At 50.8% G+C, this 17,310-nt stretch overlaps 1 protein-coding gene across 1 annotated transcript in view; it reads left to right on the forward strand.

Moving 5' to 3' along the window:
* Positions 1–5,463: 5,463 nt before the first annotated feature.
* LETM1 (leucine zipper and EF-hand containing transmembrane protein 1) overlaps positions 5,464–17,310 on the forward strand; it is a 44,900-nt gene continuing 33,053 nt past the window's right edge. Inside the window, exons 1-5 of the mRNA XM_075992900.1 lie at positions 5,464–5,841; positions 10,711–10,771; positions 12,453–12,897; positions 15,905–16,048; positions 16,736–16,873. Coding sequence (XP_075849015.1) covers positions 5,763–5,841; positions 10,711–10,771; positions 12,453–12,897; positions 15,905–16,048; positions 16,736–16,873 — 867 coding nt within the window. The 5' untranslated portion in view covers positions 5,464–5,762. The remainder of the gene's footprint in view (positions 5,842–10,710; positions 10,772–12,452; positions 12,898–15,904; positions 16,049–16,735; positions 16,874–17,310) is intronic.

Consider the following 17,310-nt stretch of genomic DNA (forward strand, 5'->3'; position numbering starts at 1 on the left):
CAAGAAAAAAGCAGGTTGGGTGCCAGTGAATCATGCCTGTAATCCTCACACTCTGGGAAGCCAAGGCATGAGGCTCACTTGAGACCAGGACTTTGAGACCAGACTGAGCAAGAGTGAGACCCTGTACAAAAAAATAGAAAAATTAGCCAGGTGTGGTGGCATATGTCTGTAGTTACAACTACTCAGGAGGCTGAAGCAGGAGGATCGCTTGAGCCCAGGAGTTGGAGGTTGCAATGAGATATGATGACACCACTGCACCCTACCTGGGGCGACAGAGCCAGAATCTGTCTCAAAAAAGAAAAAAAAGGATATATTTATAACTGTGGGGTAAGCATAGATTTCTTAAATCACAAAAAGCACTCACCAAAAAGGAGATTAAGTCATTAAAGTCAAGAACTTTAAAAAAAATGTTTAAGACATGTTAGAGAATGAAAAATGAAAAATACCAATAACAGTTGAAAATTCAATCCATTGAATGGGAGAAAATATTGGAAATACATATATCTGACTAAGGGCCCATATTCAGAATACATAAATAATTCTTACAAATCAATAACAAAACTGCGGATAATTCAATAGAGAAATGGACAAAAAACTAGGCTTATACAGGCACTTCACACAATAAGTGGTCCAAATGGTCAAAAGCATATGAAAAGGTGCCTCAAAATCCTTAGTCATGAAAGCCAGGTGTGCTGGCATGTGCTGTGTCCCTGTAGCCTCTTTCACTCAGGAGGCTGAGGCAGGAAGATTGCTTGAGCCCACAAGTTCAAGTCCAGTCTGGGCAATATAGCGAGAGATCCCATCTCTAATTAAAAAAAAAAAAAGGAAAATGAAACAATATGTCCCTCACCTTCTAGAATGATTCAAATCACAAGAATCACAGAACCGGCCGCCTGTAATCCTAGCACTCTGGGAGGCTGAGGCGGGCGGATTGCTCAAGGTCAGGAGTTCGAAACCAGTCTGAGCAAGAGCGAGACCCCATCTCTACTATAAATAGAAAGCAATCAATTGGCCAACTAATATATATAGAAAAAAACTAGCCGGGCATGGTGGCGCATGCCTGTAGTCCCAGCTACTCGGGAGGCTGAGGCAGGAGGATTGCTTGAGCCCAGGAGTTTGAGGTTGCTGTGAGCTAGGCTGACGCCACCGCACTCACTCTAGCCTGGGCAACAAAGTGAGAGACTGTCTGTCTCAAAAAAAAAAAAAAAAGAATCACAGAACGAAATGTTGGTAGGGATGTGGAGTGGTCACATCACTCTAGTTCTGCTGGTGGCGGGGCAAGCTGATAGAACTCCTTGAAAATCATTTGTTAGTATCTACTAAAGCAAAGCTTAAGCATGCCTTCTGACCAGCAATTGTACCCCTCTAGGAGACGTGCCTATGCCACAAAAGGCAAGTACAAGAATATTAATATCAATGTCATTCACAATGGCCAAAAATTCAGGGTCCATCAACCATTAACATTGACAAATTGTGGTATATTATACACTGGGATACCACATAGCAATGAAAAATAGCAAGCTACTGTTACCCACACAACCTTGATGAATCTGATAGACATAACGTTAAGTGACATAAGACAGATAAAATGGTTTCCACTGTTTGATTCCATCTATGTAAAGTAAAAAAAAACAAAAAACACAGGCAAAAGTGATGTTTGGCTGCAGAGGGCAAAGTAGAGGCTACCTTTGAGAAGGGGTGATGCTGGAAGGGGCCAGGAGGAGGGGTCCAGAGAGCGGGCAGTCTACAGCCTTGATCAGAGCAGCCTGCGGTGCATGGGTATGCACATGATGGGGAAATGCTTCAGACTGTACTTAGGACTTCACTGTGTCTATGTTACACTTTAAAGGTTTATGAAAACACATTTGCATTCACTCTGACCCAGTAATCTAGCTACTAGGAATCTGTCCTTGAATCCATTGTGAATAAATTCAGTTTTATATACAGAGAGCCCCCCAGGTAACAACGGCTGAGAAAAGAGAGATGTTTCCTCATTCTTACGTAAAGGAGAAAATGTGTATGGCTGTGGAGAACTAACAATCTTGACCTCTTCTCAAGATCCAAAGGCACAGCCCTCCCATCTGCCAGCCTGGAGCCACCACCTCCAAGCACAGGCAGTGTCAGTGGGGCAAGAGGAGGCTAAAGGCTGGCCCTCCCCTTCCTGCTGCATGTGCCTGGCCAAGGCTGCTCCCAGCTAGAGGAAGGTGACCTGGCCCTCCAGCCTCACCTAAGGTTTTTCTCCTGGACTCAAACTGTAGCCATTACCATCACTATTAAGTGTAAGCCACCCACCATCCCCGAGGTTACCATTGTGCTTTCATCAGCTCATTTGCTTTGGTAGTGGCTCCAAACCTTCTCTGCCTACAGGCTGCTGACCCAGTCACCTATTGTCCCAAGCCAGCCCTCTCCTGTTCCTCCTTTCCCCTCCTCTTCCCTAGTTTAATTCCCTGGATAAGCCTCATAGCCAGTCTCTTGCACTCACCTTTGACTCTACTGTCTCTCTTTTCATGACACTTCCCAGCAAAACCCCAAGCCACGTGAATCCTACTCTGCCTACTCTGCACCTGAGTGTGGCTGGAGCACAATGCACAACCTTTCTGAGTCTTCCTCTGGTACCCTGACCCCTAACCCTTTCCCTAACTTCCTCCCTAATCCCATCCCTGGCCCTCCCTAACCCCACTGCCTAACCCCCTCTCTGACCCAATCCCTAACAACCTCCCTAACTGGGGCAAGTGTGCTGCCTGGACATCCTATCCTGTTTCTTAACTCTGTCACTTGTGTAAACACTGAGCATCTCTGGAAAGTTATATGTGATTTGCAGGAAACATAGAGAGAAGGAAAAGGGAGTCCCCCAGAGAAAAGAAAAAGAAAAAGGTTAAAAAGAGTCCAGGGTATTAAAACAATCCACTGTGCCATGGTTCCGTGCATTTGGGATTGCCGTACATAAAGAGAAGGACAGGAAGGCAGTCACTTATTTGTGCCTTAAGGGTACACGCAACTGCAATCATGTGATCTCTGGCAAAAAGAAAGTATAAAATGCAAATTTTAAATAATTTTTTAATACAAAAATTTTTAAAGGGTGCACACAGCAAGCTGGTGGGAGGCCAGATTTCTACTTATTTCTTTATACTTATTTTTATAAACCTGAAATGGTTACACTGAGCACATGTCTTTTAGATAACCAATAAACCCATGAAGGCTATATTGATTGTTGAAAAATTACTTTCTCTAATATTCCACCCTGCCTGCTGCACAAGCTTCACAGACAACACCCTGAAGCCAGGACACAGCACCTCTCCTCTTGGTCAACCCTGTTGTTAGCTCTTCCCTCCCACCCTGCTGGCTGGGAGCTCTTTGCTCTGGGCCAGGGGTGATGATGAATCATCCTAACTGCAAGTGAGTGGTGTTGGGCAGGGTAGAGACTGGCTAGGACGACTTCCCCCCTCCTCCAGTGTCCCTTCAAAGTCCTGCAAACAGCTGCTAGTGTAGATGGGACCGTGCTCAGCCCTGTCCCTGGCAAACTGGGACCATGTAGCATCGACAGTAAGGAGCATTGATGCTTGTCCTCTCTCTGGGGGCTCCCTCCCTGCCCCTCAATGGCATCAGGGCAGGGGCATCTGGAGATCAGGCCAATGCCCCTGATAGAATTAGGACAATTTCCTAGACTTGTGGCAAAAAAGGCCAGGCCTGTCTGACCCTGAGCACCTGTCTGCTGTGGCTCAAGCCCAAACCTGGGCTGGTGGGACAAGGACTGCTCTTCCTAATTCCCCAAGCCTCCTGGGGGATGGGCAGAAAAGGGTCCCCTTTTGGGCTTGTTGGCAGCAGAAGCCTAGGTTTCAGGCATAGGGATGCTTAGGTCACTCTGCACTTGATGTCTGTAGTGCTCATTGACCAGTGTGGATACTGGAACTTCCAGACCATCTTCAAAGTGCCCTGCACCAAACAGTGTCACCCCCTCCCACCTGAGGGGACTGCAGGCCCAGCATCTGGCAGTTCTAGTTCAGGAAAAGCTCGCCCAGCAGGCTACATCTTCCCAATGGTGAGACCTAAGTTCTGGAAGAGCAGAGGCAGAGAGGAGCTAGAGGGAGGGAGCCTCCTAGGGAGACATGCCTTTCAACCAGCCTCTGAGGACTCAGCTGGTTGGGATCAGGAGTCCCACTGAGATGAGGAGCGTGAACTACAGGACCCTCATCAAGCAGTGCCCTAGGGTTACACCAGTGAACACGACAGAGGCAAAAAGGATTGAAAAGACCTTCCAGGAAGAGGGCCTGGGAGGAGCAAACACTGGGGAGGTGGAAGCGTGTGGCAAATCAAAGGAAGGGCCTGCTGCCACCTGATTGCGGTGCAGGCCTGTGGGCTCGGGCCCACAGAAGATCTCGACCAACGACGGAGGACCAGGGTGCCACCAGGCCTATGTTCCCCCAGCCTGCTTTCCCTGCCTCGCCGCAGGGGCCCCCATCTTGAGGAAGGAAGGGGAAGGTGGTGCGTAGAGGTCCGCTGGCCCAGCCTAGCCCAGGCCAGCTCTGCTCAGGCCAGAGCAGAACGAGGCCAGCCCCACCGGCGGGCCGGAAGACAGGGGGTGCGGGGTGTGGTGGCTGTGGTGGGTGCCCAGTGCGGCGCGGCCCTCATCTAGGGGCCAATGTGGCCCTGTCCTCCGGGGCGGGACCCCGAGCTCCCATGTCGCCCAGAGTTAGCTCGCACCCCCAAAACCGCGCAGCGGTTGGGGGAGGGGCCAGATACTGCTGGATTGCAGAGGCCCTCCCAGTCCGTGGGCCTGAGAAGATGATGCCAACACCTACACCACCTTAGGGTGTGATTGGGTAGCAACCTGCATCCAGGAGTCATGCGGGCCCAGGGCTGCAGAGGGTCTTTAGGGTGGCTGTGCATAGGCTCCTCTAGGCCACCCTGGCAAGGTGCCGGCACTTCTCTCTCTTGATCTCTCTCCTTAAAGAGATCTTTAATCTCTCTCCTGAAGAGATTAAAGGGGGTGGTCTGTGGAACGCCGCCCTGGACGCTGGGGGAGGCCTGTCGGCGCTGCGCGAGCCCACTTGCAGCCTACCGCGGGGCAGAGCCGCAGTTGGGAGGGAGGTTGGCCCGGGACGGGCGGCGAGCTACAAGGATGCCCCTCCATCCCCGGCCTCGCCCTTGGAGGGCGTGCGGCCAACAACCAGGGCCTTCCCCATAGCGTCCCAGGAGCCATTTGGCACGCGCAGGGGCAGTGCTTGGACCGGTATGAGAGCCGAGTTTGCCCGACAGCGAAGGCGGGCAGAAGGTCATCACGCATGCGCGACCGGGCGTTCTGTGGCTCAATGAGACCCAAGAACACACTGCGCCCCGAGGTGCAGGCCCCGCCGGTGCACGCCGGGACACGCAGTCCACGCTCCGAGATGCGGGCCGCCCCGGTGCACGCCGGGACCGGCAGTCCGCACTCCGAGCAGCGGACTGCCCCGGTGCACGCCGGGACCGGTAGTCCGTGGGGGCGCCGACCCGCCCTTCACCTGGCAGGCGGCGGGCGCCCTAGGGGCCCAATGGGAGTGGTGGGCTGGCTGCCCCGCCCAGAGCCTCCGGACGTCGGTGCCGGGACATGGCCGCCGCCGGTGCCCCGGCCTTGAGCTGAGCGCCAGCCGCCAGGAGCGGACCTCCGCCGCCAGCCGTCCGCACGGGCTGGGCCCGAGCCGCCGCTGGGACGGCGAGGAGCCGCGGCCCCCGCTGGGGAGAAGGAGGCAGAGCAGTAGGTCGGAGCGGCCGCCGCGCCCGGACACATGGCGTCCATCTTACTGAGGAGCTGTCGCGGCCGGGGGCCTGCCCGCCTCCCACCGCCCTGCGCCGCGGCCCCGCGGGGTAAGCTGCCGGCGCTTCGCTGGTGGCGCGGGGCGGGCCGGGACAAGTGGGGCCTGGTTGCCCTGCGGGGCCCCCAGGGTGGGGCCCGCACTCAGGTGCATTGGTTGGGGTTCGGACGCCGCTCGCCGCTTGGGTCCGGCGGGCCGAGAGGCGGGCGGCAGGTCAGGCACCGGGTTGTGGGTGGCCTCGCGGGCGGACTGGCGCCGCAGATCCATGGGGGACCATTGGCCCTTGGTCCTGCCAGGTCCCTCCTCCTCTCCGCTCCGGGCCCTTCTGGGCGGGTTGTCTCTCCGAGGTCAAGCCTCTAGGGATCTCGGTCTTCTGGGCCCCTGCCCGCCCTTGGGGTCCTGGGTGCCCTGTTTCGGGCCGCGCCGCCAGCGCTGGGTGGAGTTGCTGGGACTCTGCCTCGTGCTGTGACCTTAGTCGGCCCGGTCCCCACAGGTCACTGCTTCAGAGAGAGGGCGTTGGGAAAGTTCTGAGGGGTTGGGACAGCCTTGAGCGCGCCTTTGCGTGATTAAGCTTGGTGTCCACTCACGAGGACGGTCGTGCCCTTTGGCCACGCTCAGGGCCCTGGAGATGAGACTGGATGGGGGAGGGGCCAGACACTGCTGGATTGAAGAGGCCCTCCCATTCCGTGGGCCTGAGAAGATGATGCCAACACCTACACCACCTTAGGGTGTGATTGGGTAGCAACCTGCATCCAGGAGTCATGCGGGCCCAGGGCTGCAGAGGGAAGGGTGGCTGTGCATAGCCTCCTCTAGGCCACCCTGGCAAGGTACTGGCACTTCTGTCTTTTGCTATCTCTCCTTAATTAAACATCTGATTTTGTGTCCCTATTTGTAAGATTGAGATAAGCAAAACTTGCCCTGTAATAGTGAGAGACTCAAGTAAAATAACTTATTTCAAGGCGCTTTATGGCTTACAATGACACCACAAGAAATGCAATTCTTGTCATTTTAATTTCTGCTTGGCTATTGTGACTTTTGGGGTGTGGGAAGGATGTTGAGTGGCAGGAACTATGGGCAGACTGGTTGTGGAGCTCAGTATTTCCATCTGCTGTTAGAGCTTTCTGGACCTCTTGAAATGTTCAGGATGGTGGTAAGAATATCTTGACCACTTTTATTTTTGTTTTATTTTTTTTTAGACCAAATCTCACTGTGTTGCCTGGGCTCGAGTGCCATGGCATCAGGCTAGCTCACAGCAACCTCAAAAACTCTTGGGCTCAAGTGATCCTTCTATTTCAGATCTTCCTGCCTCAGCCTCCTGAGTGGTTGGGACTATAGGCATTTGCCACTGCGCCTGGATCATTTTTCCTATTTTTAGTAGAGACTGGATCTTACTCTTGCTCAGGCTGGTCTTGACCTCCTGACCTCAAGCAATGCCTTAGCCTCCCAGAGTACTAAGATTACAGGTGTGAGCCACTACGTCCAGTCATACTTTGAATTTGTGTAGCATGTTTTTGGACTAAAAATTAGCTGATTTTGTGTGTGTGTGTTTGTGTGTGTGTGTGTGTGGTTATGTCATTTCAGGAACACAGATGTTTTCTGTAGTTATTACTGTTCTTTGTAACAGAGAAACTAAAGGGCTGATGATAGTCGGTTAAAGAGCAGGTCTGCTGTAGAACCAAAAGAGATTTCAGAGCCTGTAGGACCTAGGGCTGGACTGTGGGGAGGAGGTCCCTGAACCCCCAGAAATAACTTACCCAGCGGAGTGCTATAACCCTTTGTTGTTAACATCTTACATTAGTATGGTTCATTGTTGCAATTAATGAACCAACGTTAATAAGTTATTATTCACTGAGGTCCATACTGTATTTAGATTGTCTTTACTCTTCACTACTTTATTCTGCACATACTTAATTCTCGTGTCTTTTTTCTATCCTAGGACCGTGTCTTTTTTCTATCGTAGGACCCATCCAGGACACCACTTACATTTAGTCCTCATGTCTTCTTAGGCTTTTCTTGATTGTGAGTTTCTCAGATGTTCCTTGTTTTCAATGACCTTGACAGTTTTGAGGAATACTGGTCAGATATATTGTAGGATACTTTTCTGTTGAGATTTTTTGATGTTTTTCTTATAGTTAAACGGGGACTGATGGATTTTTTGGGGAGGATGACCACAGAGATAAAACATCGTCATCATATAAGGTTCCATGCTGTCAGATGATTTACCACTGTTGATACTGACTTTGGTCACCAGCTAAACTGGTACTTGTCAGGTTTTCCACTGTAAAATTACTCTTCTCCACCCTTTATGTGTTGTCCTATTGGGGAGGAAGTTGCTGTATACGTACAAATGGCAGGGGCTGGCCAGACTCTATAAGGATGGGGTGGGAGAAGAGCAGCTGGTCCAGGGTGACTCTGACTTCTGGCCTGAGCTGCCTGGTTGTGGCAGTGCCATTTATTGCCAAGTCCAGGAGGACTTGGGGAGATGCAGGCTGGGAGGAGAGTCAGGAGTTCTTGTTCTTGGAACTGTTGAATGTTCCCATGAGATTTGTGGGTTATGTGTATCTGGGTCAGGGGAGAGGTGGAGGTCAGGCAGGGAGGATCCACCAGGAGAGGAAAACCAGAGGAGCATGGTCTCCTGGAAGCCAGGTGAAGGAAGATGTGTTATGATAAATATATTTGGTTTTTGTTCCTAGTTGGGTTGCTGGCATTGAGTAGCTAAAACCTTTGGGATTTCCTGAGTGGGGGGTGGGGTATGTATTTAGTTGTTCATAAGGAGCCCTTTGCCGCCACACCTCAGCTTAATGCTAATGAGGTGGCACAGGGTGGGCCCTTAGATTCAAGTGGGGGCTGGCCATTCTGTGATTAGAAGGTTGAAACTTCCCCTTCCAGGCAAAGAGTTTGGAGACTGAGTTCAATCTCCAGGGCCAATGACATGATCAGCTGTGCCTCTGAGATGAAGCCGAGGAGGCTGGTGGAGCTTCCCAGTTGGTATTGTGCACCAGCTCCATGGGGACAAGGCTCTTAATGTTTAGGACTCTCATCTGACTGTTCATTTGTATCCTTATAATGAACTTTGATGGTAAGTTAGAGCCATTTGCTGACTTCTGTGAGTCATTCTATTAAATTAGCAAAACGGAGGGGGTTGTGGGAATCCCTAACTTTGTAGTCAACAGAAGTACTGGTACCTGGAGTGGGTGCAGTCTTGTAGGACTGAGCCCTTCACCTGTGGGATATGTGCTAACTCTAGGGAGTGTCTGCATTGAATTGAATTGTTGGACCCCCAGTTGGAGAAGTGGTTGGTGAATAGAAAGGCTTCCAGAAGGAGGAAATGGCCCATAGACCATGTTGGGGGGAGCACTGAGTCTCTGGATAGCTTTGATTTGGGGCTTTCTGTGGAGAGCTGGGACAGAAGCCTTCAGAATAGATTTGGAGAGAGCCTGGGAAGGGTGCTGGTGGGACAAGGAGTGTTAGATATGGATCACTGGGAACTCTGGGAGGTTTCTTGACAACCTGTCTGCTTGCTGGAAGGTATTTCTTCTTCTTCCTTTTATTTATTTATTTTTTTAAGATATAAGGTCTCCCTCTGTCACTTGGACTAGAGTGCAGTGGTACCATCATAGCTCACAGCAGCCTCAAACTCCTGAGCTCCAGTGATCCTCCTGATTAGCGAGGACTAGAGGTGCAAACCACCGCACCTGACTAATTTTTCTTATTTTTTTAGCGATAGAGTCTCATTGTATTGCCCAGGCTGGTCTTGATATCTTAGCCTAAAGCGATCTTCCCACCTTAGCCTCCCAAAGTACTAGGATTAGAGGTGTAAGCCACTGCACCTAGCCTGCCCTGTGCTTTTCATGAGTTTGAGAATGGAGCTAACGTCTTTATGTTATTAATCATGATGACTGAACATTCATTAACCCAGCCACCAACTTGCAAACCAGATTAACACCTGTACTGCAGAGTCCTAAATGTGACATTTGTTGGGACTATCCTTCCCTATAGAAGTATGAGAGTTGCCTGTTACTTATGATGTAATGTGATAAGCAGTCCACTGGGAGCAGGTTGGGTACTTGCTATTTTGTCCCTTCTATTTTGTCCCTTCTTGCATGATGGCTCTTGTGGTAGGCCAACCCAAGGGAGCTTCTCATAGCCCACACCTGCTTCTGCCTCTCTTGGACAGAGGACTCAATGCTTCCTGCCAGGAGGGTGGAGGATGCCACCTTCTGCCACTTCGCTCCTTGTACTGCCTGGCCTCTACACAGGCTGACCTGGCACCTCAGGCAATGGTGCCCCTGCCGCCCCAGCACCTGTCTTGTTCCCAGCCCATGGCTTGATCACAGTGGGCTCTGAATGTTGGTGGTGTGAGTGAGCTATGCTGTGAGGACAAGAGTTGAGTTAGGAGAAGCATCCTAAAAAAGTGCTGTAAACTCACCACTATTGTTTATCCAGGAAATGTGTTTTAGTGATTCTTGCAGCCCTTACCACCCTGAGATTGTGGCTTACTCTGGAGGGCTTTCTGGGCATAGGAGGTCATGTGCGCCCTGGCTGCTGCCCACCAGAGCCTGCTGAAGTGAGTTTAGTGGTCTCCCTTGTAGGAACCCACAGGCCTGACCTCCCTGGCCTTTTATCAGGAACCCAGGGCTTCTTCACTGGGGCTCTCCTACTCAGCTTCCCACTTGGGGTATGTAGAGCTAGGGGCTACTTCAGGCTCCCCTTCTTTCCCTGGTGCTCCCCTGACATACTGTTTTCCTAACTGGTGCAGACCCTTCACTTGGCAACACTGTGAAACTTTCCAGTACTCGGAACTGGCTTCCAGAAACATATGTTTAAAAGATCTAGACTTTCAGGCTTTAAAAGACAGTAGCAGTTTAAGTCACCTGGTTGATACTTGCTTACTGATTTTTTTCCTTTGTTTTTATTGTAGGTGGTCTGAGGGATCCTACTTGTGTCAGTTGTGCCAGCTCAGTGGGGTTAAGAAGTCGCTTGTAAGTAAATCAGTATCATTTTGACCTGTTTGGTTGAAAATGCTGGATGCATGTGTGATTCTTGCTTTTTGAGAGAAACAGTGTATCCTACTTTGCCGTTCTTTTTCCTTCCTTCCTTCCTTCCTTCCTTCCTTCCTTCCTTCCTTCCTTCCTTCCTTCCTTCCTTCCTTCCTTCCTTCCTTCCTCCCTCCCTCCCTCCCTCCCTCCCTCCCTCCCTCCCTCCCTCCCTCCCTCCTTCCTTCCCTTTCTCCCTCCCTTGTCCTCCCCCCCTCCCTCCTTTTTTTTTTTGCCCATACTAGAGTGCCGTGGCGTTAGCCTAGCTCACAGCAACCTCAAACTCCTGGGCTCAACCAATCCTTCTGCCTCAGGCTCCTGAGTAGCTTAGACTACAGGCATGCACCACCATGCCCGGCTAATTTTTTCTGTGGTTGTTTTTTTTTTTTTGAGACAGAGTCTCGCTTTGTCGCCCAGGTTACAGTGAGTGCCATGGCGTTAGCCTAGCTCACAGCAACCTCAAACTCCTGGGCTCAAGCAATCCTGCTGCCTCAGCCTCCCGAGTAGCTGGGACTACAGGCATGCGCCACTGTGCCCGGCTAATTTTTTCTATATGTATTAGTTGGCCAATTAATTTCTTTCTATTTATATTAGAGACGGGGTCTCACTCTTGCTCAGGCTGGTTTTGAACTCCTGACTTCGAGCGATCCACCTGCCTCAGCCTCCCAAGAGTGCTAGGATTACAGGTGTGAGCCACTGCGCCCGGCCGGGTCTAAGATTTTTAAGTGACAGCCTGTGGCCTGTGAGGCCTCACGCCAGCTCCTTAGCCCTTATGGAGCCTGCATTCCATTGGAGAGAGAGCAGGTGTGGTGGGCACAGTGTGTACCTCATCTCTACAACAGCCAGGTGCCAGGCAAGACACATGCAGCATGCAGGAAGAGAGTGTTATAGATGTGAAGGCAGAGTGGGTGGTGGGGCGGTCAGGGAGGCCTGAGGGAAGCCAAGGTGTGAGGTAGGGCCACCTAGGCCGCGGATAGCTGCAGGGCTCTGGCTGGGGCCTGCTGGGGCCAGACAGAGTGGGCAGCAGGGGAGGAAAAGGAGGAAGTGAGCCTTGGGCTTTATTCTTTGGATTTTGCCATTTGGTGCCACTGCCTGTAGTCAGCTGGCACACATGTCTGCGTCTGCTAATGGGCACATCCTCACTGATTTGCAGATTTTCAGGACTTGCTCAAGAGCCACAGGTTTTTACAGAAAGTCACCTGGTAGGGGAGAGGACCTCCAAACTCAACATACTCCCTGCTCTGTACCCCATCCCACCCCCAAATCCCAAAGTAGTGCACTATACCTCTCTAAGTCATTGGGAGTGGGCCCCCCCCTCCGAGCCCCACCCAGAGGTTGTGTCAAGTCTGGGAATCCAGCTTTTGCTGGTTGCATGCACGTCTGACCTGCCCCACTGGTGGATGAGGGGCAGGCAACTGGACCACACACTGTCCTGGTCTCCCACACAAGCCCTCTCAGAAGAGCCCCCAGGGGCATTTCAGACATCAGATGTCTCTGTGGCAGATGTGTATGTGGTTGTGATCCCGTGTGGCATGTAGTTTTTGTTGTTCTTTTTGGCATTTGGTGCTGAGTGGTCAAAGGCAAGTGCTGGCTCTTATTTGGTGTTTTCCATTTTTCCTTCTTCCAGGAATATTCCGTTTGGCTGCTGTGCTCCAGGCCACTCTGTCTACCTTTCTCTCAGAGGCCTTGGCTGTTGGACTCCGAGGCTCGAGTGCTTGCACATGGTGGCAAGAGCACCATGGACTCCCGCCGCAGCGGGTTTGGTTGTCACAGGACCTTGGTGCCTTCCTGTGCGAAGCTGGCACTCATCGCCCCGCCTTGGCGATGACTCTGTGGTAGAGAAGTCCCTCAAGTCCTTGAAGGACAAGAACAAGAAGCTGGAGGAAGGGGGCCCGGTGTACAGCCCCCCTGCAGAGGTGGCGGTTAAGAAGTCCCTTGGGCAGAGGGTGCTGGACGAGCTGAAGCACTACTACCATGGCTTCCGCCTGCTCTGGATTGACACCAAGATTGCAGCGCGCATGCTGTGGCGGATCCTCAATGGACACACCCTGACTCGCCGGGAGCGCAGGCAGGTAATGGGGACGCCTCAGCTCTTCTTTGTTTCACCTTGTAAGTTTTAAAATGTTTGCTTGCTTTTTGTTTGATAAAGAAAAAATAAGCAAAACCTGCAAAAAAGTGAACTTCCTGCATAATAGTACTAAATTGTAGTGCTGGCGTACTCAGTTCCTTCTGCCAGCAGTTTTCAACCCACATGTCTGTTTTCTGTCAGTGCTTGGGTGCCGTCCCCTGGCTTTTGGCTTCTCTGTTTCCTGGTGAGCCTTCCAGGTCCGCACAGTTGTATCTCTGTTGCTGTGGACGGCCTTTCCTCTCTCATTGCTTCCAGGTCTGTGTATAGGGCTGTGTATGTCCCTCTTGGTGAGTTTGCTTTTGTTTGTTTGAGACCTATACCCCCAACCCTTCACTCTCTCCCATGGCATGTAGCCAACCCTCCAGACTCATTAATCTGCCCTTAAACCCAGATCTGACTACCCTGTACTGCATGCTGCCCTGGGCTGTGGTCAGAGAACTCCCCTGCTGTCTGCCTCCATATGCCAGCAAGAACAATTTTTTGCAAAAGGAAGTTGGCTCATGCTCCGTGCCCTTGGGGTGACTTGCCCTTCCTAGGGGGAGCCAGAACCCTCCCAGTGGCCCTGCCTGCCCATGTGTCCCGGCTCCTGTGCTCTCCCATGGTAGTGGGCATGTGTGTAGCCTGTGTGCTGGCCATCCCCACTCTAGCACCTTCCCGTCAGGCCCCTCCTACAAGAGCACTAGGCAGCACCAGAAAGACGGGGCCGGAGGGCTCTGTGCTGGCAGGATGTGCTCAGGTGCCCTGCGATTGCTGGCTGTTGTGCCTGTGTGTTTACATGTCCATTCCAGTCTGGCAGGGTACTTGCACATGGGAAATAAACTTGCATAAATAGAAAATGGTTTATTCTCTTAATACAGGTAGACATCTGTAAGTGGTAATTCTGACAAGAGTTCTTAGCACTTCTCAGCCACATCTCTCCTTATGGAAGGGGAGCTGCTATGTCACTCAGTCTTCTTGGGCTTGGTGACCTCCTTCAGTGGAGCTTAGGTGCCATTGACTCCATCAAGGGCCTGGGGCACCTCCACTCCAGGCCAGCTGCTCTTCTGGGCAGGAGATAGATTCTAGTTTCCCTGTCTGGCCCTCCAGCAGGGTGGGAGGAGGTGAGAGGGACACTAGGGCCCACTTTATCCACTGGAGTTACTGCATCTCAGCACTTTGGGGACATCAGTGACTGTTTACAAACTCAGAGTCTTTGTTCTACTGTCTACACACCAGTGAAAATGAGCTTGTTCCTTTCAGGTTTCATGTTTGCAGTCTACTAGTGTACTACTGATCATATGTTTCAGCAGTGGCTTTTACCTTTTTAAAGACAATTGTGACCTGGCACTGTGGCTCCGGCCTGTAATCCTAGCACTCTGGGAGGCCAAGGCAGGAGGATTGCTTGAGCTCAGGAGTTCAAGACCAGCCTGAGCAAGAGTGAGATTCTGTCTTTACTAAAAACAGAAAAATTAGCTGGGTGTTACGGTGTACGCCTGTAGTCCCAGCTACCCAGGAGGCTGAGGCAGGAGGATTGATTGAGCTCAGGTGCTTGAGGCTGCAGTGAGCTATGAAGAGCACGGCCCTCTAGCCCAGGCAACAGAATGCGACTCTGTCTCAGAAACAACCAAAAAAACAATTGTACAGTGCTTAAATGTTCTGTGCAACAACAGCATTTGTAATTCTGCTTTTGTGTTTATAAACATTTAAGAAGTTCTTTTATTGCCTGGTGTGTTTTACAAAAGGTCTGTTTTTTAAAAAAATATGCAGTCCATGTTTGAATAAACGTTCTAGTTGATAAATAATCTCAACTTCTACCAACAGGACATTGAGACCCTTAATGTTAGATGCACGTAAAGACATGGGTTTAGGAGGTATTGTACAGTCAACTGCAGGAGTAAATTGTAAATAAGTAAAAAAAAAAAAATAGGAATCCATGAGTGCATTTTGATGATAATTTAGAGTGCATTTAGATAATAAATAGAAAATAGAAAAATGAATATGCAAGAAGACAGGATTCTCCCTTACTTCACAAGTGGAAACACAGACACAGCATAGAACGCCTTGACCAGGCGACCTCAGTGAACACCATTGAGTGACTGGTGGACACTGTGATACCTGAGGAGGGGACATTCAGCAGGTGTGTTTCCTCTACCTAATCATGGAGAGACATCCGACAGGCACAAAGTGAGGACCTTTCTATTAATAGAAATGATGTCACTCTTCTAAAGAGCATCAAATTAATCAAGGAATCAGTGGCAGTACCAATGATAGCATGGATATGAAGGTATTTTCTTGGTTCCTATGGGCCTAGAATGCTTTGTGTGTAGTACTGTAAGGAGTAGTACCATAGGACTGAAGGGAAAGTTGAGCTTCTTGGGAAGCCAGCAGTGATTGTTAGGTTTCACAGGGATTTTTGAGTATTTCAACTTGTGTCTTTCTTTAGTGGCATCAAACATTGGTTTGTGTATGTCAGTGAAACACTTGTGTTTTTTCTAATGATTGTTTTGTAGTATAGTCTTAGATCTAACTATCTAAGGGAACACGAGAGAAATGCACAGTCAGTTCTCCTCTCTGCAGAGCCTCTGGGCCAGGTGGTATGGCCCAGCCTTCCCTGCTGACCTCCTGCCACACCAGCAATGTTAGTGCTCAACTGCTGCTGTAGCCTGCTGACCTCCCAGCCTAGGGCACTGGCCAGTGTCCCTGCAGGAGTGGGTTGCTAAAAGCACCCAGCGGCCCACAGTGTTAGCAATACACCTGCTTCTCTGAAGGCCATTGGCATGTGGCTTGAACCCTCGAGAAAGAAATGGGTTTTAGATGTCTGCTGAGTGGTTTTAGAACTAGAGCCCTTAGAGATTCCTTTGAGTCACTGCCTGTGGCTGTGCCCATAAACAATTGTGGGAGAAAGGCTCAAACCCCTCTCTGCCATCCCCATGCCTGCGGTGTCTCACACTCATGGAGTCCTGCCTCTCCAGTTTCTCCGGATCTGTGCTGACCTCTTCCGCCTGGTGCCCTTCCTCGTGTTCGTGGTGGTGCCGTTCATGGAGTTCCTGCTGCCTGTGGCTGTGAAGCTCTTCCCCAACATGTTGCCATCCACATTTGAGACCCAGTCCATTAAGGTGAGGCATTGTGGTAATGAGCTCATTTCAGAATGAGTCCAGAATTCACTAGGATAGCTGCCTTGTTTGCAACCAATGTTTTAGGTGTTATTTTGAAGCTTTGTGTTGTCTTCATGTTGTCCTTCTGTTGTGCTCTAGTGATTTAGTGGATACTGCGCTTCAGATTTGTTTCTCTTTAAATGTGTTTTAAATATGGTTTTCTAGATAGGTAAGACCCATTCATGGGTTGCAAGATCCATCTAATGCAGGCTTAGCCGGCTATAACCCACAGGCCGGATCAGGGACCTGCCATGCCCAGTCTTGTGTATCTGGTCCGTGGCCACTTTTGTGAGTCACCAGCAGAGTTAAGCAGTTGTTTTAGTCCACATGGCTCACAAAGCCAAAAAGCTTTACTGTCTGGCCCTTTATGGAAAAATTTTTCCAACCTTTGCTCTAGAGGGTAGCACATATTTTTTAAAACTGTGAAATAGAGTTTCAGAATGTATTGCACTTAGATGAGAGTAAGCGTTTTGTGAAGTTTCTCCTAGTATGTGTTGGGAGGTGTAAGAGGCTATTCTTGCTGGGGTCATGGTCTCAGGAGTTGGAGCACCCTCCTGAGCCACAGCCTCCAGGGAGACGGGGTGGCCTGGGGCTGGCAGGGGAGGGTGGAGTGGGCCGGAGCACAGTGCCTTCTCTTTGCCCTTGCAGGAGGAGAGGCTGAAGAAGGAGCTTCGGGTCAAGCTGGAGCTGGCTAAGTTCCTCCAGGACACCATAGAGGAGATGGCCTTAAAGAACAAGGCAGCCAAGGGCAGTGCCACTAAAGACTTCTCTGTGTTTTTCCAGAAGGTACTGTGAAGCTCCTGAGCCCTATGGCCTCAGCCTGTTGACCTGAGGCTGGTTAGAGCTGCAGAGTGCCACTGTGCCTTGTCTGGGAGCTCTCTGCACTTTCCTTTCTTCCTCTTTTTTGCTATGGTCCTCAAAGAGTGGGGTTCCAGGCAGGAGCTGGCTGTTCCTTCAAGAAGTTTAACCGAGAGGTTTGGCCAGTGATAGCTACAGTGTGTCAGGCCTCCTAGGGTACTCAGGGAGATGGAGCTGCTATGTCTAGACTGAGCCCCACTGGCATTTAGAGTCGCTTGCTTGTGTCTTGTGACTTTGCCACAGTCCAGGTGGTAGAATCTAACAGAGGAAGGACCTGAGACTGGAAGTTGTGAGGTGCTGGGTGGTCAAGCTGGGCTCTTCTGCCAGGCTCCACCACCTGGCTGGAGTCAGTCAAGATGGTCCCC

Source organism: Microcebus murinus, chromosome 16, assembly GCF_040939455.1.
Source record: "Microcebus murinus isolate Inina chromosome 16, M.murinus_Inina_mat1.0, whole genome shotgun sequence".
NCBI lineage: Eukaryota > Metazoa > Chordata > Mammalia > Primates > Cheirogaleidae > Microcebus > Microcebus murinus.